The 27,503-nt window shown below is 39.5% G+C and overlaps 1 protein-coding gene across 1 annotated transcript in view; it reads right to left on the bottom strand.

Moving 5' to 3' along the window:
• LOC105923794 (short transient receptor potential channel 4) overlaps positions 1–17,886 on the bottom strand; it is a 49,499-nt gene extending 31,613 nt beyond the window's left edge. The window contains exons 1-3 of the mRNA XM_036143040.1: positions 17,293–17,886; positions 11,190–11,419; positions 10,349–10,567 (exon numbers count right to left, since the gene is read on the bottom strand). Coding sequence (XP_035998933.1) covers positions 10,349–10,567; positions 11,190–11,348 — 378 coding nt within the window. The 5' untranslated portion in view covers positions 11,349–11,419; positions 17,293–17,886. The remainder of the gene's footprint in view (positions 1–10,348; positions 10,568–11,189; positions 11,420–17,292) is intronic.
• Positions 17,887–27,503: the final 9,617 nt, after the last annotated feature.

Raw genomic sequence — 27,503 nt, forward strand, 5'->3', positions numbered from 1 at the left:
TGTCACATCAGGCTGATCTGTTTTGAGAAGTTAAAAATGTATTTCAGTAGGCTTCATGGCTGTTAAAGTGAGAGCCGTGATAAATTTATCACAGATATAGTCATTTTACTAGTCTATTTTGGTATTGAAAATTTTTTAGGCTATTTTAATATTTATTTTTAAGTTTAATTATAACTAAGAATGTCCAAATGTCATCCGAGTGCTACGCTTAGTTTTTAACAATGGTCTAATTTTATGTTCTAGACCTGCAAAACTACATTATGCTTTGGGCATACTATTTTTTTGATTAAATCTTGGTGTTCTGCTTAAGATCCATACTTTTCCCCCCTTTACTGTGATGTTTACAGTGAGTCTCGGTTGAGTCGGAGGAAGCTATATGGAGGTTTTAGGTGACGCACTGTCAACGTGTGAAATTAGCTTTCTTAACAGATTTATCCCATGATTATGGTGTTTAGGAAGAGACACAACTTCATATTAATTTCAAAATGATTACTTCCTACTTTGCAGGTCTGTGGTTGGATTCAGTTTTCTTTAATCAAACAAACTTGGGGTAAATTAATAAAAGATAAAAAAGAATAGAAATTATATTTGCACCTTTTGTTTTAGGAAAGTAGTAAAATAGGCAGATTGTGATAGAAATATGCTTATTTGGTTTGACACTAGGGAAGCTGACTTCTCAGGCTATAAGGTGTTCATTTTGTTCACCTGAGAGACACAAGAAACTGTCTCCATGATGGCGGGTTTTTCCAGTAAGCTCCCTGCAGACCCCACTTGAAGGTAAAAGTCTTAACAGTTTCTATGCTGAATGTGTGGGATCTGCAGAGATGTCCGCTGCCTTTTACCTTAAACACGGAATAGATTGTGCAAATCAAAGGCAAATTAAACAGCTGGGAATTTGGTCCACACAAAGCAACCTTGTGATAGACATCACCCAAACCACAGCTTCTGACTATAGTAGGACTGAGACTTCCTGCACTTGTAGGGGTGATTTAGCGGCATCAAATACCTCATGGAGCACCTTACCGACAACCTTGGGTGAAATCACACTTTGAGCGTGACCAAAACGGCTCATTAGTGGCTGTTTTTCCTCAGGAAGCTGTAGAGGAAAGGGAGCGGCAAACACAGGACCTATCATCTCCTTTTGCAGGTGTGCCGTTGGAAGCAGTCTGGCCTCTAGCATCAATGTGTGGAGTAATAGCTCAATACTGTTACAGCAGCATGCACTGCAGCAGGTGGTAAAATTGGCACAGCCAACATAGACTTTTACAACAGAAGAAGCAAGAACAAGGCAGACGCCGCCCAGAGACCCAACCCGATGAAGCGTCTGCTCGGTTCTCCACAGTCGGTGGGCATCATGGCATTACAAGTCTTTTTTTTTTTTTTTAACATTGTTTTAATTTTCTTTTAAACTTCACTATTATAACATCAGGTTTGAAGGAGGACTACATTGCTGATGTGAATCACTTAGATCTTCCCTATACATTTATTTTTGGCCACAATACCAAAATACAGAAACTTCAGTTTTATACACGTGTAGGGTGGGGTGGAGGGTGGGGGGGGGGGGGGTGTTGGGGGGAGGGGGGTGCAAGAGTTGCTCAATTCCCTTGTTATCCAAAAGAAGCTTTGAAATAGTGTTTTCATTTGTTCTGCTTTTCTTTCTTTACTTAAACATATGGCCTGCTCAAATTAACTTATGAATAATTATAGTCTTGTTCTCTATAAAATTTAAAAAATTAAGATAAATTAACCTGACTATTTGTAAATTTTTTCTGTCATTAGACATGTATTATGAGGGAGGCAGGACAGATAGGGGCATTTAGTCAGACCTATTTTTATTACTTGTAATGTTTCCTATAATTTTTCCTTCCCATGGGAACTTTTATTACACACCATACTTTGTTAGATTTCTACCTGTACTGTACTGTACCTGTTCTATTTTGTTTTTTTGGACAGTAATGCATGTTTGTGTAATATATGCTTCACAATCCGACAGAGCATACAGTCACTACTGAATCCCTCTCATCCATGTATGTGCAAACAGCTAACTTTGTTAGGTCATGCTAACCTTGTTACAGGATGCTGGCAGTACCTATTGGTGTATTTCTTTTAATGCTTAAACATACAGCAAGTGAGTGAGAGTAGGCTGGGTGTTGGGTCAGTGTGATATTGACTTCCTCCTTTGAAAATCTGAGAGGTTTTCACATCATCCTCTTGAAAATGTTCCTCTCCTTCTGTATTCAGGAGTAACTTCTTTTAGTCATAGACTAATTGAATTGCTAGAAGCCTTCTTTGTAGAAGGCCACTTTGCAAACTCCACAGTGCCAACTATTTTTATATTTTATCTTATCAACTTTTAGTAGGCTATTATGCAAAGAGCCAGACATGTAAAGTCAAAAGGCAAGACAGGGAACAGAAGTCCAAGAGAAAAACAGAAAAGCCTTGGCAAAATCCCCCTAAAATGAAGATATGTAAGAGCTTTTGGATAAAACCAGTGTTTAGATGACAGCCACATGAGAGGCAATGTTAGCCTCATTTTGTTTATGTTGTTTGTAGAACAGATTTGATGGTGTTTGTTCTAAAATTAGCTTTATGCTGTGTTTCAGTTTCAACTCATTTATATATTACCATTTTGGCTATTGCTATCATCCCTGGCTTACCTCGGATCACCTTATGCCATTCATTAGTAATCATGAATTCAGCCAACTTGCCAGTCACTCAGCCAAGACCTGGTTGCCGAGGGGAATCCTGGGGCATTCTCAGGCAACGAGTGATAAATAATCCCTCCTGCAGGTTCAGGGTCTCCTCCAGATCTCCCACCAGTTGGATGTGCCCAGAAAACCTAACAACGGATGTATCCAGAGTCCATGATGTGCCAGGTCCACCTCCCCTGACTCCTTTTGATGCAGTAATGCATGAGCAAAAGCTTTACTCCGAGCTCCTCTTGATGACGGAGCGCCATACCAATGGCAAGTACAGTCCCATTTGTCATACTTCTATTTAGCTGTGATTTTAGCTTCTTAATTTAAATAACAGTAACCAGCAAGACTTGAATATTTAACAGTTGAGCCCAGAAATATTTAAACCTCCCTGCTGATTTAGGTTTGAATTAATCTTTTGATTTCATTAAAAATTTTCTTCCGCTAGGAACTATAGTTTTTGCACTGATTATTGAGAACAGTTCAATTATGTCAAACGGGCATTTTGCAATAATATCTATAAATAAACAACAATATATATTTAAAAAATTCACCTACATTTCAATTAATCAGAATTTAACAATTCTTTTAAAATCAATGCTATTTGCACATAGTTTTATACTCTTTTGAGAGAGACCTGTCGCCTTTCCTGTCAGAAACAAACTTCTTGGTTAAATGAACAAAAAGAATCAATGAATCCTAAATTTCTCTAATAACAATATAAAGTTAAACTGTATTACCTAACTGGATTAAAATATCAAACGAAGAAATAAACTATCAGATTCAAAAAATCTATTTTATCTTTAAACCATAAGGCAAACAAATCTAATAATGCTGAAATAAATTTTGCAATATATTTTATTTGAGAATACAATTGAAAAAACATTTCAGATGTGCTAAATTAGGACTTCTGAAGATGCATTCCTTTGAAAAAAAAGTCTCTTAAGAGGAGACAAAAACATCAGAGTGTGTTTTTATATCTCCACTGCTCACAGAATGAACACAATGTCAAGATTTGTTTTCTTAGTAAGTGATTCATCATGTCAGAAATATTTCATCATCCTTATTGTACCCAAAAGTCACTTTATCATCTAGACACTAATTACTGGTATAGTTTACCCTGACAGCAGTGACTCTGTCAGGTGGAACAGAGCCATCGCTGAGAGTCTTCACATTTCGCAGAGGAGGATGATCTAATAAGCCGCAGCATAGACTCTGTTTTCCACGTGGGAGGAGGATGGACTTCAAATAATCTACATCAAACAGCCCTGGCATGTGCCCAAGCGCGGACTAGGTGGAGCGCAAACTGCTAGATGTGAAGTTATGATAATTGCGGAGAAAGGAGATGAAACCAGAACCCGCTTTTCTGTAATGCATATTTGTTGGTCCTATTAGAATGAGGGCGACACTATTAACATATTGCTCAAATATGCAACAATAGCATATGCAAGATCTCAGTATCTGTGCCACTTTTTGTTTTCGCTGAGCTCTATTTTCAGCCTCCCTGCTGGTTTTCACATGCCATCCCACAGCATCATAAACATTTAGATAAGGTTGAAAGAAAATGGGACACTGAGCAGTTCTGCTTTTGTATTACATTGCGGAAAACAAAGCTGAAGGCTGAAATTCAGGAAAAGATGACTGTGTACTTTAAAGTTTGCTCCTTGTGTGAAAGGAGATCCTTACGTAATGGTCTTTGTATTAAAAGATACTGTAGAAAAGAAGAGAAGGGAAAAGAAACACCCACAAGGATCTTTGTGATGGTGAAGCACAGTGAGCTCAAGGGTACCACTGACAGATGCTTATCTGCATTTACAGAATAATACATGGATCTGTTTAAAGGGTAAATACTATATTCTGGAGGTGTAAAATATGTGAATAATAAAAGAAAATGTTGAGTCAGAATGCCTGTGTCCATTGTTTTGCCAAGCATGAAAGTAAGTTTTAAAGTAATATATGACAACAAAATGGCAGGAAGTATTTAGTTTGGTTCCACTTTGCTCTCAATTATGACATTTTAAGAACAATTGTCAAAAAAAAAGTTAGTAAAAATATTGTTCTTGAAAATATGACTATACACATTATCAATAAATAAGGAAGACACGCTTGTATTGGTGCAAATAATCCTGGTATGACTTCAGGGCTACAGGCCTGTAGTCATTTTACCCTTCGATAGAGTCCAGCAGAGACAAAGACAGGAAAAACTTTTTTTAGCTTCTCGCTCTAGTTCCTCTTTACTGCCTTGGTCTTATTGGTCTGTTTGTTCCTGGCTTGCTCATAAAGGACATCTCTACACCCCTTCCTTGTCTCTGCGCAGCTTCCACAGATGTGAAGTGAACCATGGTTTATTCTTGTTATATGTGTGAAACCTCTTGGTCTGCACACACATATTCTCACAGAAACTGATGTCTGATGTCACAGTGTCAATAAGAGTATGAAGTCTAAAACAATCTCTAATCTGTGCATTCAAAGCAGGCCTGTTTCTGCTTCTGAGTCATCCGCGGTCCGCTCGAAATAAGTGGAAACAGAAAAAGAGGGGGCGGCAGATCCATGGATGTCCAAAGTTTTAAATTTGAGAAGCAGTACTTTTTACAGTTTGCTAGATAGGGTGTGAATATTAGTCAGATGGATTAAAAGCATGAGTGTGCAGAGTCCCCGTTGCCAAAGCTTCTGAATCGCTCCTGCCTCTTTACTTTGCCCGCATCTCTGGTAATGACCTCAGAGAGCCCCTGCACCACCAACCAAAATCTCAGTGAAGCAAGGGTCAATGAAAAATTGAGAAAACATGGCTAGTAAGGTCTTTCTGATGTTTAGTCGATATGTGATCTTGATCCGCATTGTTCAACTATTGTACATAGTGCCTAAACAGTTTTTTGATTGAAAAAGAACATGTTCAGTGGCAACACGGTATATTTAATGGTTGTGTGGCTAGTTTTTGGAAGCACAAAGAACGGAGTGAGCACTTGATACAAAGATCAACTAGAGCAAGGGGTAAAATACCCAAACCACCAAAGTGAAAACAGCTCTAGTTTGTTTGCATAAAGTTCATCAAATAAGAAAATAGCTCTTTTATTGCAGTTTTTAAAAGACATACCAATCACTCATTTTCTTTCTCTCTATCGGAGCTAAATTACTGCGGCTACTGTCAGTGGTTTTTACCTCATTTCCATCCACCACATGTGTAGCATTACCTTGGAGAGACGTTTTTAAGAGCAAGTATTTTGTTGAGAATAAACTAGCGCCTGATAGAGTTTGAGTGGCATGACAGACAATGTCCTTTTAAAACATTTAGATCTCCAGTATGGTGCCTGGTTGTTAGATCTCCATGCTACTGTTTTTCTCTTGTCTTCCTCCTGCTAACTGGATAAACCAGCATACAAATCTTAAATTTATAAACTCAAGTTTCAACTGTAGACTTTGGTTTCACTTTTCTCTTGGGCAGCAACTGTGTTATGCACAGATGCCGAGGCTTAGCATTTCAAACACAGACTCATCGCTCTTCAGCAACTTTCATCTGCATGTCTTGTGCTTCCTTTTTTCAGCTTTTTGACATATATCTTACTTTTTGTCATGAAAATATATTTAACTATTATTAGTTACAACCTTGAACAAAACTGAAAAGGAAAGGTTGTAGAAACGATGAAAAATGCCCTTTAAAATGTTTCAAATTCACGCAGTCCTCAGTAGAAAAGGAAACAAAACGCACAATTATTTGTTAGCCTATTAAAAACTAATCACACAGACATCCTGCAAAGTTGAAAGATAAATATCCACAGCTCCAGCGAAGCATAAAACAAATATCCCTATTAATAAGTCTCAGGGAAGATGCTGGCAACAAACACAATGTATTTTCACAGACAGGTTTTTAATCTAATCAATGGGCCTCCCTTGGGGGGATTTGGTTGTGCCAGAGTGATCCATTTTCACGGCTCATTCATGCGACGCAAAGAAACGCTATCTTACAAAGAAATTAAGTTAAAGAGGTAATGTGTCAGCTGATTGATGTTAATGCTAAGGTGTCCGGACTGTGTGATTCGGCTCCTTCTACATCCACCTCCATGAAGACTATAAACTATCACGCTTGTGCTTTAATTTATTTTCTGATATATTCAACCTTTTTATTTTTAATCCCCTCTAACTCCTACTTTGTATAATAAAAGATGGGCTGCATTATTGTACTAAAACTAAAGAGCCGCAGTAAACTCTTTCATCAGTTGATTAATGAAACAAGAAACACATAAAAGGAAGATTTGTTCATATCCAATGCGTTGCACATCACTATTGGTAGGAATTGGATCAGAAAAATTGTGAAGCTTGTACATGTAACAATAAGAAAAAGAACTCAAAGTACTCTTCTGATTATAACAATTGGGCTCTTATCTGGCAGCACACATCTGCAACAAGAAGCAATTAATATAAGATGGACAGAATTGTCAAAATTTGTATTATTAGAAATGGGAGAACTCTACAATTTTGTGCAAATTACACATCATACTTTTATTTGAGTGAATACACTCATCATGTCTCAATCTGTAAGACTTGCTTCTACTGCAAAACAGAGCCTGTGATGAAGATGGCTTTGTCAGCTTTTGTTGTTGTGAATAATAACAGGCCGGTTATTTTGAATGACATCAAAAGGTGAAAGGAACTTATAAGATATGCAAGAAATGAAGAAATACAAGTGCTTTAAAAGCTGACAGAGCAGCTCTCCCAGAGTTGGGAATATATATATATATATATATATATATATATATATATATATATATATATATATATATCTATATATATATGTATCTGTATATATATATCTATATCTATATGTGTATCTATATCTATATATATATATATATCTCTATCTATATATCTCTATCTATCTATATATAAAACTTACAGCATATCAGGGATAACATTATGACTACCTGTGTAATAGTGGGCTAAAATAGCCATATCAAGAGCCTATCATGCACCTCCTTTAGGTCCTGTAAATGCTGGTTCACACGGCAGGATAATTTGCCAGATTTGTGCCCCAATCATCCCCTTCTGACATGCTCCACTTATCATGATGGCTCTTAAAAATAATCTGAAGAGATATTCCTGCCATATGTGGTGTGTTAAGAGTGATCTGGTCCGTTTAGAAGGACGTTGGGACCGCTCCGACCTCAAATCGGGGATATTCCACATGTTGGATTGTCTTGCCATGATGCCGTAGCATGTGTGGCTTTCCCCGAACACAAACGACCAGGCAGCCTGTTGAATGTGACGTGTAGCCAGTCAGAGAGCGAGGTGAGGAAAACCCCAAAAGAAAAAAACGACAACTCACGTCTATATCATAGTGCAGCAAAAGAAAAAGCACATGTTCGCTCTGTCTCCACTCCTTTAACCAATGCCTTTTTAATGTTTTTTCTCTGTTAAAATTAGTCGACAAACTATCGCCATTATTCTTCCTCATCATCCTTGTTTATTTACTCCAAACTCACGTTTAATCTCGAGAGGTTGGCAAGATTTCCCGTCTGACACTCAAATGATCCTGAGTGAAATCTGTCCATAAATGGTGAATTATGCTTGCCGTCTGACCGGACACCACACACTGTATGAGCAAACCTGTTATATCTACAAATTGTTATCGTAATGTGTGGTGTCTCAGGTTTTTTTTAATTTAGCTAACAATTTTAAAATTCTGGCATGTGAACTTGCCTTAAGTTGCAAGACAGGACCTCTACGGATTGGGATCGTCTGATACTTGACTGGATTGAGATCTAGGGAATTTGGAGGCTGAATAAACACCTAAACCTCAGTGATGTCCTCCGCAAACTTTTTCTAAATATTTTCGTCTTTCTGGCACACTATATCGTTCATCTGTAAGAGACCACAGCCATCAGTTTCCATGAAAGGGTATACTCCGTGAGTAACACTGCATGTTGCTTTGAAAGGTATGATGCAACTAAATGGCAGAACCCAAGGCTAAACGGTACAACATTTCCCTTTGTAGGTTTGCCTTCTTCCATTCATCTGCATGCCATGTGTTGCCTAGATAAGCAACACATATGTACCTGGCCATTTACATGCTATGAAAATAAACATGATCCATCAAAACCACCATCTCCTATTGCTCCATTGTTCAGTCCTGATGCGCATTGTACTCACTTCAGGGCGAGGGTAAAAGGGGCACCATGACAGGTCTGCAGATCAGTAGCCTCATATGCAGCAAAATTTATGAACTGTTTATTGTGACAACTTTCTAGCTTAACCAGCATTACCTTCTTCAGTGATTTGAGCTACATTGGCTCATCCGTATAAATAGACAACACAGGATAGCCTTTGCACTCCTTCTGCATCAAAGAACCTGTCCCTGATTAACTTTTGAATCAGCTTTCATAAGCTATGTTTACATGCACAAAATTTCACGATGGGAATAAAATGTATTCGTATTGTACCATTTATATGGGCACACAATCAATTAATCCGATCCTAATGTGTGTTTATGTGCACTTGGTTTTATTCCGAATATAACCGCTTTGACATGTGCAGTTATAAAATACCCCTAAAAACAGAAAGAAATACACAGAAGAAGAAGTACTTGCATCTTTGCTAAACTTCAATAAAAGTAAACAAAGCAGTATTATACGAGTTTGTTTGTCTCCCAAGCGCCCAGGCTGGACTTGCACAATGTGCTAATTATGCTTGAAATGTTACAGAGTAAGCAACAATTTTGAGCTCTTTTATTTTTTTCAAAAAGAAAGGCTGTATCGGGAGCCCCAACAGTTTTGCTTCCCGACGTATTTCCGCCACTCGCCAACGCAGAAATACGTCACGTTTATGTCGGGTGCACATGCGCACTCGGGTCAGTTTGCCACATTAGGAATAACTTGAGCCTGCTCAGAGAAGCAAGATACAGTTAAGTCTGAAATCCTTTACCCTAAATCTAAATGTAGTCTCAAGTATCTAATGATGGAACTAAAAACTTTCTAACCTAATCCCCCACATCCAGTGCAACGTTAACCCTGCATCGCTGTAGGTCAGTATTCCAAACCTTTCCTTTTGTCCTTGGCTTATAATTACTGCATTAAAATGTTATATTCTTCTTTAAATCTCTTAATTTTCATAAACAATTACTTAGATACTAAACTTACAAAATTGTATTTAGCACATAAATACTTAAAAAAGGTTTCTGTATATAATTTTGAAAATTGATCAAATGTAATATTTAAACTATTACAAATATGGAGCATTCATGCTCCAAGAAAAGTAATAGAAATAGATTAAAGCCTGCCAATGTAGAAATTCAGAATGAATTCCTAAAGTCCTTTTCTTTTGAAAGTCCTTTCTTACTTTGTAAAGACTAAGTGAACATCTGTTCATTGAATAGGGTTTTGAAGCATTGTCACATCTGTCGGTGTCAAGACATGGGATAGATGTGGCACCCCTCTTGCCATTTGATCATTTACATCTTCCTGACGACACTCCTAATTTGGCATGAACTCTTTCTAAATTAATCAAAAAATGATGTTAATAATTAGAAAAGGGAGTGCTAGAAATAACTGTGGCATTAGTTTATTTTGCTGTTCTGGTAGCAATCAGAAATCTGTTAAATTAAACTCTGCATCAAAACTGATGCTAAAACGGCCTCCTATTCCACTTGGTCTCCTTCTTACCTGCATGCCCCCACTGGGTTTCTTATGATTTAGCAGTAGCTCCACGGCTCCTACCACTTCCTTACGGATAGCGTGAAGCAGGGCATCACCAACGTAGACATTGAAGCTCAGCAAGAGCTCGATGATTTCCAGATTCTCATTCTCAATGGCAATGAGCAGAGCTGTGCGGCCGAGGGGGTCAATGCAGTTGATGTTGATCTTGAAGTAGATCTCTGCCTCCTAAGTAGAAAAATATGAAGCCATGACATGGAAAGACTGTATTAGTTTCAAGTGGATTGTTCACAACATTTGCCGTTTTTCCTTGTTTGCCACACAAGGAGAAAGATTATGTTGAACTAATGAGAACAAAACTGGATAATCAGTTTTCTTGTAGGCAAAATGACAATGAAAAGTACTTAATAAAAGGTCAGAGTACAACAAAGGAGCAAGAAGGGGCTCTTTTTAAAAGCAGAGCTAATCAGGACAGCTGTAAAGATTTCTATGGCTATCAGTGAGTGCAATCAGCAATTATGTGAGAATTTAATAAAGCTTACATTTGGCCCTTCTTTCACCCTCTGGACCATGTTATCTGGACTGCTAAGAATCACTTACTACAGATACTGTGCTATAAAAAAGAAAAAAAAGAGTGAAATAGATGAAAGAAAACAGAAATGAAGTCCCTGTCTTCTGCTACAGGTCTAACAAATGTTAATGTTGTAAAACAAGGCCTCACATGTTACTACTAATAGCAACTTGTAAGTGATGACTTTCCAATCTTTTCCAAATAATCCATGTAATTGTTTGTGACTGTCAGGCAGAGATCACTGTTTACTCATTTATCAGACAATATACTTCTACTAACCTCCAGGGCTTGTTTGACACTGGCGTAGTCCCCCTTCTCCACAGCTCCAAGGTAGGCTTTTTCTAAGGGCGACAGCTCCGACTCAGACCGCACTATTCGCAACGGGATGCGGTCCCGATATGAAGAGCTGTCAGTCCTCCGGTAATACAGCTGTGACATCTCCCTAGGCTTCAGCTTACCAACACCCTGCTAACACTGCTACAGCTGTTGCTAGGCTGAGGGAGTTCACACTAGAAGAAACAGAGACAAAAGTGTTAGGAAGAGAATAAATCTGTTAGCGCTCAATTTTGCTTGTAATGAAAGGAGAGGAAAATAAAAAAGAGGTGAGCACAATCTGTGATATAACCTGTAAAAACAGAGTTAATCGGAAGTAGAGCTGGGTCATATAGACAAAATAATTATCACAATTCTGTTTCTGCATTGAACAATTTCAATAATTTTCATAATACATTTTCAAATTAACAATTCAGTTTCTAAAATAGGATCTGTTTCAATACAGACTGAAAGAACACATTGAAATAAACATTATTCCCTCCCATGAATCAAAAAAGCTTCACCAGAAATGCCTTAGTGTTTGAGATGACTCGGCTTGACTAATTTTCTATTCTATACGCCTTAGAAATCTTGGTATTATCTTTGACAAAGTAATATCATTGGAGCATTGTTCAAGGCAGCTGACAATAAACTGCTTCTACCAGTTGAGGAAAATGTCTAAACTAAAAACAGTTGTCTCCAAAGTGATCTTGAGCTGATTATCCATACATTTGTATCTTGTCGTTTAGACTACTGTCACGGTTTACTTTCTTTTCGTCTGAAACAGGTCTACAATTCTGCAGCTAGATCGCTGACTCGCACCAACAGAAGGGCTCATAGTACCCCCTAAACTAAAACGGACTGGACTTTCCACTAAATTGTAAAAAAAAAAAAAAAAAACGTTTACAGAGCTACAGTAGAAAGCATTTTATATCTCAGCATAACTGTATGGTATGGAAGCTGCACAGTTCAGGAAAGGAAGGATTTAGCAAGGGTGGTGTGGACAGCACATGTGATTGTGGGATGACATCCACAAGATCTGGACACGGTTATGTGTTTGTATTATTTTTGTACTGTTGGAGGAATGCAGTTTTATGCTTCTGAGCGTACATTTATATAAGAGAAAAAATTATAAATAAAGTTGTTCACAAATATAAAGTACTATTAATAACTAATGAGTTATTTTTAAAATTGCTAGAAACTAAACATGAAATGTCAAAAAACTTGAGCAGGCAGGTAATCCAAAATTTGAGTTAGACATGGTGTTGTCTGGAAAAGGCATATAGTGCTGGAGGCTGGTGGTGCCAGAGGAATCTTGGAGGCTAGCTGTGCCAGAGCCGGAATCTTGGTGGAGTCTTGGTGGCCAACATATAGAGAATAGCCGGCCAGCTGCATTGGGGACTAAGGAGACTTGGATGCAAGTGTTCTCAGGAAACTTGGAGACTTGAACCCAGAGGGATCTTTGGACTTTGACTGGAACATTGAAGACCCGGTGGGAACCTTGGAGATTTGAACCCTAGTAGGAACAATGGAGACTTGAACCGTGGTTAGAAGCTTGGGAGACTTGATCTCTAGCAAGAGATTGGGAGAAGCTCTAGGGACCCATGCAGAAGTTCGGGGAACAGGAACTCACCACATAACCCTGGAGTCTTGGAACCACAATGGGGCCCTGGAGGCCCTAGGTGCTTGAGACCAAAGTGGAGCCCTTGAGGTTTGGGACCAAAGTGGGGCCTTGGAGAGCGGTGTTGATGCTGTAGAGAGAACTCTTCATGGAGCTCAGGGAAACGAAGTGAACCCTCCTGGACTACCTTGTCGAAAGACTGAGGGTATGTGGCAGTGAGGAGTAGATATTGGGACTCTGTGACAATGAGGAGCAATAAACCTGGTGATAGCAAAATTGCAGATGCAAAGTAGCCATAAGCTAAGGCATCCAGGTTATGGTGGTGTCTGTGGTGTGCCGAGGCAGAAAAAAGTGCCATACCCTCTGAGAAAGTGGTGGAGGGTTCATCCAGAACCTTTGTGACTGGCAGAATCGTAGGATGCTTGACAGGTGGCTGATGATAAGGTGGGCCTCTATTAAATTAATCCACTGCTGCTTCATAATCACACACTTACTCCTCAAGTTTTTCCAAAAAGCCCAGAGGAAGATAGAGAGAAATATAGTCCTATAACACTTTAATCTTAAAAGCGTAGTTCTTGAGATGCTCAAACAAAGCTGCTTATAACTGGCAAGGACAATTTGACGTGGGTGGTGTTGCTGTGGAACCATGAAGCTTTACTAAAGCAGGTAGAGGCGTGAGCTTCACTGCTGTGGCTGCTGCTGCAAACGTAAATAAGCAAAGCCCCAGCAGCAGACCACTGACAAGGTTGGCTGCGCTGGGAGGAGACAAAGTCAGGAAGCACAGAGATAGAGACAGGAAATACATTTGTGGCTGTGGCATGGTATACAGTTGGTTCTGGCATAGGGAGTGTAAGACATGAAGTTGAAGGTTAGGGGGGTGGACACTGGTGTCCTTTTTTGTGATGAGAAGATGATTTGCATTGAGGATGTGAACGTGAACGTTTGCACTGAAGACCGGTTCCTGGATGAACAATCACTAGCTTGGATTCCTGAATAGCTGAGCAGCAGCAGAGGTAAACACAGAGTCTCCAAAAAGAGGTATGTTCCTGAGCATTTTTCTCTTTCTGCACTGAAACCAGAAATCTGTAATGATCCTGGCAGCAATGGAGTCATCTTTGGCCTGATTATTCTGTCAAGAAACCTGAGCAGGCAGGAAACCCAAAATGCGAGTCAGACACTGTGTTGCATTTAAAAGGTTTATTAAAGACAACCTGGAGACAAGGCTCCGCCTTTGCAGGAGAAGCAGGAGACTGGCTATGTTGAGAGATGGCTGCTCACAGCAGAGGTGACATGCTGGATGGCAAGGCAAGATCAGGAAAGTCATGGAAATAGGCTTGGGTCAGGTGACCAAAGCTGAGTAGGACAGACAAAGTCCTGGGGTTAGGCAAGGCCCGTAGTCATAGAAAAATCCAGGTTTTGGTTCGGAATAACAGAAGCTTGGTAGATGTCCGATAAGGGCAAGGCAAGGCAGGAAAATCCAGAAATGTGATCAACGCTGGACATCTACCAACAAAAAGCTTTTAATAATATGGTGCTGTCTAACTGTCTGCAGCAGGCTTATAAATGGCAGGTGTGAGAGATGAGCTTATTTATTGCAGGGAAGAGAAGAAGCAGGCTCGCTGGTGCAGTGAATAATCCTTGATGACAGTCAGCAGAGGATGTGTGGCAGAATGCGACAGCAGACAAGCCAGAATCATGACCAAGAATCCCTTAAGCACCGTGGGACATAATAGATTACAGGTAAAGAAGATAAATATCACACGTTCTTAACTAGAGCTACTTAAAACTGTTTAAAACTGAAGTATATAATGCTTGAAATGTCTACTTTGTGTAGACTACATCACGTTTTGACATATAAGGTCCAAATTATACAGCAATGAATAAATGTATTCAATATGTTGAACAAGTTTATAAGTCTTATTCTCTAAATCCACACATAAACACTACATTTAGTTTAATCTTTATGCTGAACAAGAGTGAAAAAGAACAATATTTTTACCATTCACCAACAAAGCAGCTTATTTAATATCATGTCAAGGAAAGTATGTTATTTTTGTGAGTATTACAAAATTGTTAATAGATCCATCCATCCATCCATCCATCCATCCATCCATTTTCTAAGGGAAACGCAGAGACAAAAAGGACAAACAATCATTCTCGTACACACTCACACCTAATGAGAATTTAGAGAGGCCAATTAACCTAACAGTCATGTTTTTGGACTGTGGGAGGAAGCCGGAGTACCCGGAGAGAACCCATGCATGCACAGGGAGAACAATCGCACTCCATCCAGAAAGAACCATGGTAAGGGTAGGACTAGAACCCAGGACCTTATTGCTGCATGGCAACAGTGCTACCCACTCCGACACTGTGCAGCCCAAACTGAAATTCTAAACTTTAAATCATAATAACACACATTACCAGGCATGTCATTTTGCAGCTAAAATGAAAAGTGAACTTGTAGCTTCTCCATTTGCATATTAAACTGTATAAAATATTTTTCCTCTATAACCTTTTTTCTAGAGTTGTACTTAAACTGAACAGTTGCCGGTGATTTGAAAATCCCAACTCAAAAGCTGGTTCCCGTTTTTAAAGCTCTGTAATCCAAACAGCACACAAAACAGACACAAAAAAACACATCAAAGAAGTTTCATATCACTTTTTAGTGGAGTGCAAATTCACCAAAGCTTAATAGGCACTCCTTTTCTTGCGGTCTCAGGACGACTCATTACGATTACATTAATGAGCAGACAATTAGGTCGTAAGAGGAAGAAGAAAAACAACTATCCCTTCAGTAAATATGTGTAAATTTATGTGTGTTTTGCCTAAAGCTTTTGGTCTTCTAAATGACACTTTACCCAAAGTAGGTGAATGTTAATTACATGCTTATTGATTTTCTTCCAGAATGCAACATGAGGAGAAAAATTATGCGCAACCACTTTTTCCAGATGTAACCTTAAAAAGTACCAAGTTGCCTATGAGTTAAATATCAGGGAGAGAAAGCAGTTAATTAGAATATTGCTAATTTTTAAAATAACGATACCATCTTTCTAAAAATATGGGTGTACTTTTGGCTTGTTAATACAGTTTTAAAGCTGCAACATATTTTTTCTCTAAAAAAGGCTAAATAAATGCAGTGATAGTTTTACAACATAGAGAAACAGTTATAGCCAAGGTAAAAGGAAGAGAATGGTTACTTAGGATCCCAGGGTTCACCATAATCAGCATTCGCTTGATGGTTTAACTAACATGACACATGTATGTGAGATACTTTTGTGTGTGTGTGTGGGGGGGGGGGGGGTGCAAGTAAATGACTAAACAGTGCATGTAGATAGTATGCATACATCCCAAATTAATTTATCTTTATTTTTGTATCTGTAATTGATAAATGGTTTGTGTGTATCTGTAATATTTTACCTTCAACACCCCCCCCAAACAACCAAGATTGCACACACTCACACACTCACACACGCGCTTACTCCTATGGGCTGTGTAGAGGTGCCATGTTTTTGGACTGAATTTGGACTGAAGCAAGAAGCCAGAGCACAAAGAGAGAACCCACACATGCGGTGCAAGACCATGCAAACTCCAAGCAGAAAGCTCTTTTTGCTGCATGGTGCACGTGCAAGGCAGCCATTTCTAACCATCTACCCTTCTATTCATTTTATTTTTTAAAAGCACCAGATCTAAAGTCAAACATATCAATATTATTTGGGTGAAAAGGGAGGGTTACCACTTTTATGATATCATCCACCCCAGAACCCCCACTGCAAACCATACACATTTCAAACAGAAAGACAAATACCAAAGATGAAAAAAGTTATGGTTCCAGTAGGTTTCCTTAATGATGGTGATATTAGGTGCTGCTCAACTGAAGACCAGAGATTTTCGCAATAACATTGTCAGCTGACAGTACATAATAGCACTGTAGTCTCTGTGAAAGACAATGCAACTCTGGCTTGTTTAGTTCATTTGATCAACCCTATACACTTTTGCATGGTCTAATTACAGCTTGGCATGCAGATTGTCCATGCATGGGCAAATCGTGTAACTCCCACACATACTCGTTCAAACGTGCAGTTCTAATCTACGAGCTGTATTCAATGGCATTATAACACGCAGCACACTAAAAGTTGCCGAGCTCAGGCAGCAACAGCTGAGAGGATTTGCTCTATATTCAAACGAGTCTCCCTGCAGCTTGCGGTAAATTTAAAACTATGAAATTGTGATTTCTCAAACAAGCTGTTTGTGTGTGTCATGGTCTCAGAATACAAATGAAAAATACAAAAAAAAAAAAAAAAAATGTGTCAAAGTTTTTTTTTTTTCTCTGTCTACTTTAATTTGATGCCATATTATTATTATTAATGTTATTATTATTTTACTTCCCTCTGTCCGCCTGTTCGGGTTTATTGAAAACTCTGCAGTCAACATGTTTGAAAGGGAACAAACCTGTGGGTCCTTGAGCATTGGGACTTCAAATATGAAGATCGAGGTTTTTCCCTTGGAGAATAGCATAAAAATGTTCACATTAACTTCTTGAATTTAGAGCAGATGTGCAGCTGTGGGTTTATAAGAAGCGCCTCCTTGTTGGTATCTTAGCGCCTTCAGGCGCCAGTTCGTCTTATCCTGTTTATCAGCTTCAGTCTGCATCCTCCACTCTTGTTTTTTGGACACTTCGCCGCACTTCTGAATACGTCCTGATCCGGTGCATTTTAATTCCCCTTCGATCTAAACGCGAGTCAAAACACCGCATTCAGTTCACCGCGCAAAACAAGAAGAAGGAAGAAAAAAAAAAATCCCGGACATGAAAAAAGAGCGACGAGTTTCCACGATGGAATACACCTGGTTCTGCAACACCTCCAGTTTACCCCCCGGGGTTAATTTCCAGCGATGTGCGTGCCCGGTCGACTTAATCCACCTGTTGGTGGGTGACTGAGCGGAAAGCAGCGCTTCCAGAAATGAACGCAGAGTATCCAGATGCCTGGCAGGCGGTCTGCAGAGCGCTGCTGCAGACGGGTCGTGCGCACTTGGAGACGCATAGAACACTGTGGCACTGCAAGAGGTGGGGGACAAAAGATATATCACCTAAACGAGCAAATCAGACACACACAGCCACTTTATTCTAATACAGTAGATATTTTACATTTCATTCAGGCTCTATTGACAGCTGTTGGCTTGAAATTGAAAATAAACTAGAGGGTTGGTTTTGAAATAAACTGCATAAAACAAATGGTGCAGGATACCAGTAGCACAATCCCATCTGAAAAGCCTTATATGTAACAGGTGCATATTACTAATTATATAATGGTCCATAACTAAAAGGATCTTAGTAATTCATTTAAAAAAACATATATACAGTTATTAGAAAGGGTATGTATGCCTGCTACTTTGCTTCATCAGAGCATTAAACAACATAATGCCAATAAAAATGGATTTCCAGATGAAAGCCAACTGAAAAGTATACATTTTACAGTATTACTATGCCCAAAATTATCCATACCTCTGGCAAATTGAAATTACAATTATTTATTCACCAAAAAGTATTTTTTTCTCATAAGAAAGAAGTCCAGTATATCCCAGGAGATAAAAAACAAAAAAAGGAATATCAATCTTGTAAAAGAAATGTAAATAAATACATTTTCTGTTGTTATTTCTGTTTTATTAAAATTGGCAGGTCAAACATTTTTTATGCTCTTCTATGTATAATCTATGAACAAATCTTGATTGGCATTAGAACAATAAAAGTCTAGTTCTAATTGCTGAGCAATTTTTGCACGTTTCCACTGATATTTTTTATGACTCATTGGTGGCATGGAGGCAATCACCCCGCAGCACTGATGAGGTGCTGAGAAACTCAAGAAAGCATAAGTGCAAAAAAAAAATTCTGGTACACCGTTGTGCTAACTTTCACTTCATGACCCATAGTGGACCAACACCAACATGGCTTCCCAACAAAACTGCATACTTAACTCATTCCTGGATGTTGTGCCTCTCCATTTTTCCTCCTGACTCAGGAACACAAAATGTACTTTCATCTGAAAAGAAGACTTTGGAGCGGCAACACGTTGGTTCTTTTCCTTGTTAACTCAGCTAAGACACTTAAATATGATATGTTTGAACAGTCGGCTTTTTTTTAGCAATGTGCTTTTGTGACTTATACAGTCCTTATCGAGGGTGACGATAATCATCTGTTGTAAATATTACATGTCAGCAGTGATCCCCATTATTGTGTAGGCTGTAACATTTCTGTATTACAGTTGCTTTTTTTCATATTCACTATGTAATATTCTGATTTTATAATCGACAGAGTTTGGAGTTTTTCCATTAGTGGTGGGCTCCAATTCTCAGAATGAACAGATATAATTACCTGCATTATATCACTGTGTGTGATGAATCAATATAGTATATGAGTCTCACATTTGAACTGACATTTTTGATGATTTTCCAAATAACTGAGAACAATCTTTTATTAATTTGTGATTAAAATACCAGTGATAAAGAAGGAAAGGAGGAAGTAAAATTATGAATAAATGGGTTTTACTTACCTATTAAACAGTAAAGATGTAAATTAGAGCACATTATCCACCTTAATCCATCGTTGCTGCAAAGCATTTTTATAGTCTTGTTTAGTTCCTTCTTTTTCATAAGAAGGAAAGAGATAAATTGAGGCCATGTCTTTGCCTCTTGATCACACTTAAAGTAAGTGTTATGGATGAGAGCGAATGTCAGGCTTATTGAAGATGCCTTAAGGAAGAGACTTGACAGGGACAGCTCCCATTCCAACTGACTTATTCATCAGTGAACTACTTTACACATTCAAGTTGGAGTAAAGTTACATATGGCAGGCTGCTCCTCATACTTCAAACAGTCCAGTTAACCTAACACTCTCTTGCCCTGTTTTCCAACTTAAAGAGCTGTTGGTGTCGTAATTTTTTTCCTAAAGATGTGTAACGCTGTTGAGTGTCTTCAGACATGTTTACAGAGTCTCCTGGCCAGATCCATTCCTTCTCTCTGTGTATACCGAAGAGGGACTGCATGCTGGCAGAGCGTGCACTTGTACTCAAAGTCCAGTCCCAATGAAATGTCACGGAGGACAGATTTTTGGACGTAGAAAAGCCTTTGATTGTTTCTGTTTGGATGGAGACGGCAGAGCATTTGTTTGAGCGGACAGAGAATGGATTTATGGGATTATGCCGCTAGATTCCCATTTTTCTTTCCCTTTAGGCCCATTGAAGGCCCATTGAGTGTTGAGACACAATAATTCAACTGTTCTAATTTCTAAATAATCTGTGATAATGCTGTGGATTTTAAACCCACTCTTTTGTAAACAAAGACTTGTCTTCAATCTAACATGGTCTCCTCACCAGGTTCATGTGTATTTTTCTTAGGGGTTCTCTGTTTTTTGGTGCTTTGTGAATCCAAAGTCTAATTTAACATCAATAGGCTGGTGCTGGTCATTTTGTTCTACTTTTATATTTCTGTTTGCTTTTCACCACATTTTTCCAGGAGTAAACATGTGTGCCTTAGGTTGTTTCACACAAACCATTTATCAATTCTTACGATTCTTTGTGACTTTTTGTACCTGTTTTAATAAAAAAGAGATTTGGTGTATTGGTGGTCCTCAGTGTCTGGGGGTGGGTGCTGGGTGCTTCGCGGGGCCTGGGCCCCCGTGGCTCTGTCGGGGACCCCTTTGGTCCTCACAACCACTATTGAGCATTTTTCGTATGGAAAAACCTTACATACTCTCACAAACACCTACAGGTTTACACATTTCCTATTAATTAATGCTGTATATTGTTCAATGATGGCATCAAGACATTGGTTGTTTGTACCTGTAATATTTTATCGTTTGGTTTTTTGCTGTTCTTTTTATATCTCTCATTGCAGGTGTAGAAGCAGACTCACGTGATGTTGTATTGCTCTCTCCCTTTCTTCTCCTCTTTCTCTTTCACCTTTTTAACATTTTGTCTCATCTGTTTCCCTCCTTGTTTTCTTCTTTACCTTCCTGTCTCAGTGTCAACGAAGATTAAAATCATTTAAGAAAATAATCTCGGTAAAATATAATGAGTCCAATAAATGTTATCTATCAGCAGGAGGTAACTTTGAGTTATTTTGGTTAGATCAAGGGTCAAAATCTGTTTTGACTCCTGATCAAACCAAATTACTTAAAGGTAGAGTCAGTAAATTTTTCCGGAAGTTTCCCCAAGTCCCTTTTTGAATAACTGCAAATGCACAAGACCATCTTACCTGCGCTTCCACTCCTGAGGAGGATCATGTAAAAATAAATCTCCCAAATCCACACTCTTCTTAGTTATTTCCTCTGAGGCCTTCCTCTTCCTCTCTTAAACTTTTACACGGTTAGCCTATTGCAACTCATGTTCAAAGTAATACAGTGAGAGCAGCGGAGCTACAATGAACGGCTAAATCCAAAGCTAACTGGAACCGTAAACATTAGAAGTTTGTAGGCGCAGCCAGCAAGCTGAAATTAAAAAGGAACGAGCACGCACACTGGTGGTACGTGAGCGCGTCAGAATGATTGGCATGTAGGACAACCAATAGATGAGACCCCCGAAACTTCAGGGACAGAGGGGGGTGAGGGCAGGACTAATCCACTTATCAAAACCATCCATTCAGTCCAGATGACAGGATTGGTCAGCATTTTTACAGGCCTCATTTTTTTAACCTCCTTTTTCTGAATACATAATGCATTCACTACTGTCGAGATGCAATGACCATTTCACCCAGTATAACAAAAAGTGTTTCTGAAAAGGATTACCTACTATAGCTTCAAGTCACCATCAGTGTGATTGTTTTCACACCATGTTCAGAATTAAAGAAGCCTTTTGCATGAGGGGTGAAATGCTTCAAGAAACAAGCCAGTTTCTTACTGACTAAGAATAATTATTAGGATAAATGAAATATCACTTTTCATTGCAGATCAGATAATGAGAGTTCATGGTAATTAACAAGTTAAAACTTTGGTTGTAATGTAGTCTCTTTTACAATAGGATTGCTACATTTTAACACAAGGAAATTCCTTATATGACTAGTCTTTAAAATGCACTTGGCTTTCTCTTTCTATTTTTAACTGATCTGGCACAAAGCTCTCCAGGGTGGATAATGTTTTTCATAACTATTCTTAAAAATGCTGAGCTTTTTCTGCAACCCACATGCTAGGTTTATGCTGATAAAACACTAGACCAGAAAGTGTGACCCCATTTTTTAGTTTAGAGAATAGACCATAAAAAGCCTCATCATTACTTACTGGCTTTGCAAAATAAAATATAAAACAATTTTGTATATATTTCGTGCTGAGTATGAATATTAAAATACAAATTTGTTTATCCATCAATTTTTCATTGTCCATGTTTTGAATCATTTTCATTGAATTTCTGTCAGGCAATTAAAAAAACATTCTGGGCTCACACTCATCTTCCTTTTTGTGCAACACATTGGGTTTCTCCAGACATTTCTTGCTTCATCCAAAATGGGTTCAGAAGTACAAAAAGATGCATGTTATCATTTCATTCCGTGATCTGCACGTTTATTACGGCTTGCAGCTGAACAGTCTTGACACCTAATGGGGGATTGAAGTCCACCCACCTCGGCAGATTGGTATATACTTAAACAAGCTCTAAGGGCTAATTTGGTATTGTGAAGCGAGTATGACACAGTGTTGTGTAGCAAAGTAAGTACAGCAGCTGGAGCAGGCATCATATCATTGTCTCATGTCCGCCTTGCCTGATAAATGTGTTAACCAGCAGAATCTGATGAGCATAAAATAAATGCTGAGCACTGTACGTGTCTTACCTAATGGAACACTGTGAGCTGTTCTGCCACCTCAGATTCATGATCTAAACAGGCACAAGGTCCGTGATTTCAACAGACTGAGGTGCATTCAGTTCAGCTGAAGTAATTTTAATTCACTTTGTTAAAGGAACATAAATGCTGTAACTCAAACTATCCAAGTTATAGTTGGTGAAGGCTGTTGGCAGAATGGATCTTCTGCTGCGGTCTTTGTTACCATCGATCTGAGGAAGTGTCTGACTGAATGCACACTCCTGCAATAACGTCTTGTGAAGAAGATACTCAAGGCTGTTCGTTATGGTTTTCATTTATCGAGAGTCTGCATTTGCACATCCAGCTCCAGCAGCTTCAGATCGGGCCCCAGAACAGTCAGTCTTCTTCATAATGTTGTTCTACCTTTTTAAGTCAATGGTTGTGATGCTATTACCCCCAACAGAAGAAAACAGAAGAGAAGGGGCTCCCCACAACAGACTTATAGAAGCTATGCAGAATCTTGCTGCAACCACTGAAGGACCTATGATTCCTCAATAAGTACAGCCTGCTTTGTGCTTTCCTGTAAGCAGCTTGACTGTTGCATCTCGAGTTCAGTCTGTTGTTTTGGTAAGCACGGACTGTGTGCCAGGCCACCTAATCTTACACATTTTTTTTAGTCTCAGAAACGGTGGTCTGTTTTCTAGGTAGTCATCTGAGATTCTGAAATAGTAAATGAGGTTGAGTTGTGTTTGGTGCCCTGGAGAAATCAAACATGATATTCACAGGGTTATCTACTTAAGATGATAGTGAGTTTGTTGAAGTGGGATGGTAAGCCTTTTCCTTAAATTAACCTTTTAAAAATTGTCTTCAGTTTATTGGCTCTGTCGAGACTTACATTGAGATCATCAACCATCTGCTTGAAGCCTGTGATCTTTTTCATTTGTCACCATACATTTATCATATTGTTCTGTTGGAGTATACTCTTCGGCTTCTTTTATTACGCCTCCTTGCTGCCTCTAGTCTTGACTTTAAGTTGCCTTTATATATTTGAAAATAATTCCCTGTCTCCCTGCCTGAAGGCTATTTTATTGTTGAGCCGTTCCTTGAGGGCACTACTGATCTGGGTTTTTGTTATTGGGTAAGCATCTTACTGTTCTGGTGGGGATGGCCAGTCACACATAATTTTATATTTTCAGTCACACACTCAGTCATTGCATTAATATAATTTCCATGTGGCTGGAAGAGTACATTCTAGTCCGTGGTTTAAAAAAACAAACAAACAAACAAACAGTAGATCCACTGACTTTTTTCCTCTGTATTTAACCTCTCCCTTTTAGATTGCAGTGGGCTGCCACTGTGAAGGGGCCTGGGGAGCAATCTGGGGCTAAGGGTCTTGCTCAAGGACACAGAGCAGCAATCTGTGGGGATTTGAACCAGGGAACTTGCCGACTCTCAGGGACACGAGCGCCCTGCTTTAGCCACAAGGCTGAAATTTCTTTTTGGCCACTCCGGCAAAGAGTACACATAGTAAAGACAACCAAACAGGTAGTGAACCAGGGTTACAGTTTTTTTTTTTCATTATAGCGTTCAAAGGAGGAATATTTAAGAGTTTGTATGAACTAGTTGACCTTCATGAGTCACAGATTACAAATAATGACAAAGTAAAGCATTTTTGTGCAATGATGATTTGAGGCTTTATTTACAGAAATATGTATTTAGACATTCTGAGATAATAGTGTGCAGGTAGGCAATAACATTAAAGTGATTGTAGCGTATGATGGGCTAGTAATGGTGGGGTGATTTTAAAGTGTTGGACTGCAGTCTCCCATCAGGGGGCAATTGCCCTCACAGCTCTTGGGAAGAAGTTTTGTTTTGGCTTTGAGGCTTCTGAAGCATTTACCTGATGGTAGAGGGGCAAACAGTGCATTACCTGGGTGGGTGGGATCAGTGGAGATGTGTCTGGACCTTCTTAGGACTTGTTCTGCATAAATTCAGTCCAGGTCCTGCAGATGGCATCCCACAATCCCCTGCGTTGTTCTCACCACCCGTGCTGTATCCTTCCTCTCCTGAACTGTGCAGCTACCATACCATACAGTTATGCTAATGCATAAAACACTCTCTATGGTAGCGCTATAGAAGTTCTTTAGCAGCTTAGTGGAATGACCAGTCCTTTTCAGTTTCTTGAGGAAGATGAGCCATTGTTGGGCCTCCTTCACCAGGTGGGAGGTGTTCGCAGTCCAGGAGAGGTCAGAGGAGATGTGAATTCCCAGGAACCTAATGCTGTCCACGCGCTCCACCACCTCCAACTGTATGTAGAGAGGAGCGTGTTCAGTCCTACTGGACCTCCTGGTGTCGTCCACAAACGTCACCACTGTGTTTGTGTGATTGGTAGCAGGACGGCCCTGGGTGAAAATGGTGAAGACAGCAGGGCTGAGGACACAACCCTGCAGCGTTCCTGTGTTGAGGATCAGTGGAGCAGATGTGTGTTTCCCCATCCTCACCACCTGGGGTCTGTTGGTGAGGAAGTCACCAACAGAGAGGTGTGGATAATCCCATGTTGTGGAGCTTCAGAGCCAGCATGTCTGGGAGTATGCTGTTGAATGCTGAGTTGAAGTCCATGAAGAGTTCATAACATAGGTGTTGGGCTGCTGCAGATAAGTCAGAGCCGAGTGAAGTGCTAATGAGACAGCATCCTCTGTGGAGCGATTCTCCCTGATCTGGTCTGGATGGTTGATACACTGATAACAAGTCTGTGATGTATTTAGGTGCTAAGCCAATCAGGGATTTATAAACTAACAGAAGTATTTCAAAGTCTATTCTCTGAGATACAGGGAGCCAGTGTAATGACTTTAGGACTGGGTTGATGTGCTCTACTTTCTTAGTCTTAGTGAGGACGCAGACAGCAGCGTTCTGGATCAGCTGCAGCTGTCTGATCCACTTTTTAGGCAGACCTGTGAAAAAACCGTTGCAGTAATCAATTTGACTAAAAATAAATGCATGGATTAGTTTTTCCAGATCCTGCTGAGACATTAGTCCTTTAATCCTGGAAATGTTCTTCAGGTGATAGAAAGCCGACCTTGTAATTGTCTTTAGATGCTTTTGGATGTTCAGGTCTGAGTCCATCACTACACCCAGGTTTCGGGCCTGATCAGTGGTTTCTAGCTGAAGCAGCTGAAGCTGTGTGCTCACTCTTGATCTCGCCTCTATTGGTCCAAGGATTATTACTTCAGCTTTGTTTTTATTCAATTGAAGAAAATTTTGGCAATAGATATACTACTACTACTACTACTACTACTACTACTACTACTACTACTAATAATAATAATAATAATAATAATAATAATAATAATAATAATAATAATACATCTAATGTATTATTGTCTCTGGTCGGGAGCCTTTAAATTAACATGCTTAAAGTCCCCAGCAACGATCACAGCCACATCTGGGTTATTGTTCATTTGCCTGCTAACAAAGCAGTAAAGCTGCTCCAGAGCTAGCTTAGTATTAGCTTTCAGCTGGATGTATACTGCAATGGTCATCACAGAGCTAAGCTCTCTAGCCAATTTAAATGGTCTGTAAGGTATTCCAGGTCAGGTGAGCAGAAGGTACTGACGGTCTTTGCCGAAGTGCACCAGGTGTTGTGAATATAATCTGTCAGACCTCCTCCTCAGCTCTTCTCCACGGCCGCTGTTTGAACAGCCCTCAACAGCGTGCGCTCATCCAGTCCTACCGCTTCGCCAGGGACGCTGCCGTCTAACCATGATTTTATCGCAGTTACACAGCTGTCCATCTTACGTGCAGCGATTCTTAACTGGATCTCATCAAGTTTGTTGGCAAGGGATCATATGTTGGCCAGAATGAGGCTCGGAAGTGTTGGTCTGTCTAGGTTAGCTTTTAGCCGAGTCAGCAGGCCTGCCCGACTGCCTCGCCGCCTCCTTCTTCGCTTACCCCGATCCCTGGGCCTCCAGGGTGGATAGAGTGGAGTCTCTGTTTTGCGTGGCAGGTCGGGATGGATGAAGAGTCTATGCGGTCTCTACACTCCGGGGTTGGATCGCAGTTCCAACAGCTCATCTTTCTTGGATTGTTTTAGAGCTTGGAGTGGTGATAACATGAATAAACACAAAAACAAAACAAAATTAGCAGTATCCTGCGGCACCATCTTAAAGCTGCTTTCAGCGGCATGACAGCTGCCGTTAGGCATGGCTAAAATCTCTACATATGGCCCAAAATGCATTTGGTTGGATTGTCCGCAGTTTAGCAACAACTGTGCAGAGACATGCAGATTCAATTCAATTTTATTTATATATCGCCAATTCACAACACGTCAGTCATCTCAAGGCACTTCACCAAGTCAAATTCAATCAAATCCTCCAGACTGATTGGTCAAAAGGTTTCCTATCAAATTTATGATATGAAATAACAGTGATCTATAATGGCCGTTTGTGGTTGTGTTTATTGCAGAACTATGACCTGAAAGGGTCTTTTGTTGTCCTACAAAATGCTTAGATCTTGTGAAAGGTGTACCCTGCTTCTTCCTTATTGACTGCTTAAATTGGTGCAAGGCCCCTAAATGACCCTGCAAGAATGAGGTGGGTAGAAAAAAATGGAAGCAAAAATATTGCTTGTTTCGTTTTCCAAGTTATGGTTTATTATTTTCCAAAACACTTTAGTAGCCCTAACTGTCCCTTTATGCCGTTTTTGGTTTATAAACCTAAATCAGTATGGTGGGTGAAACTCATAATCCATTCCACAATCCACTCTATAACATGGCTGTGTTCTAGAGTGGATGAGTCCACTTTGACACAATACAAGCAATCTATCACAAACTGGCTCATTTTCATAGTATTTCATTAAGAAATCATTTAAACATATGTTCAAAT

The sequence above is a fragment of the Fundulus heteroclitus genome, chromosome 11 (assembly GCF_011125445.2).
Source record: "Fundulus heteroclitus isolate FHET01 chromosome 11, MU-UCD_Fhet_4.1, whole genome shotgun sequence".
Taxonomy (NCBI): Eukaryota; Metazoa; Chordata; class Actinopteri; order Cyprinodontiformes; family Fundulidae; genus Fundulus; species Fundulus heteroclitus.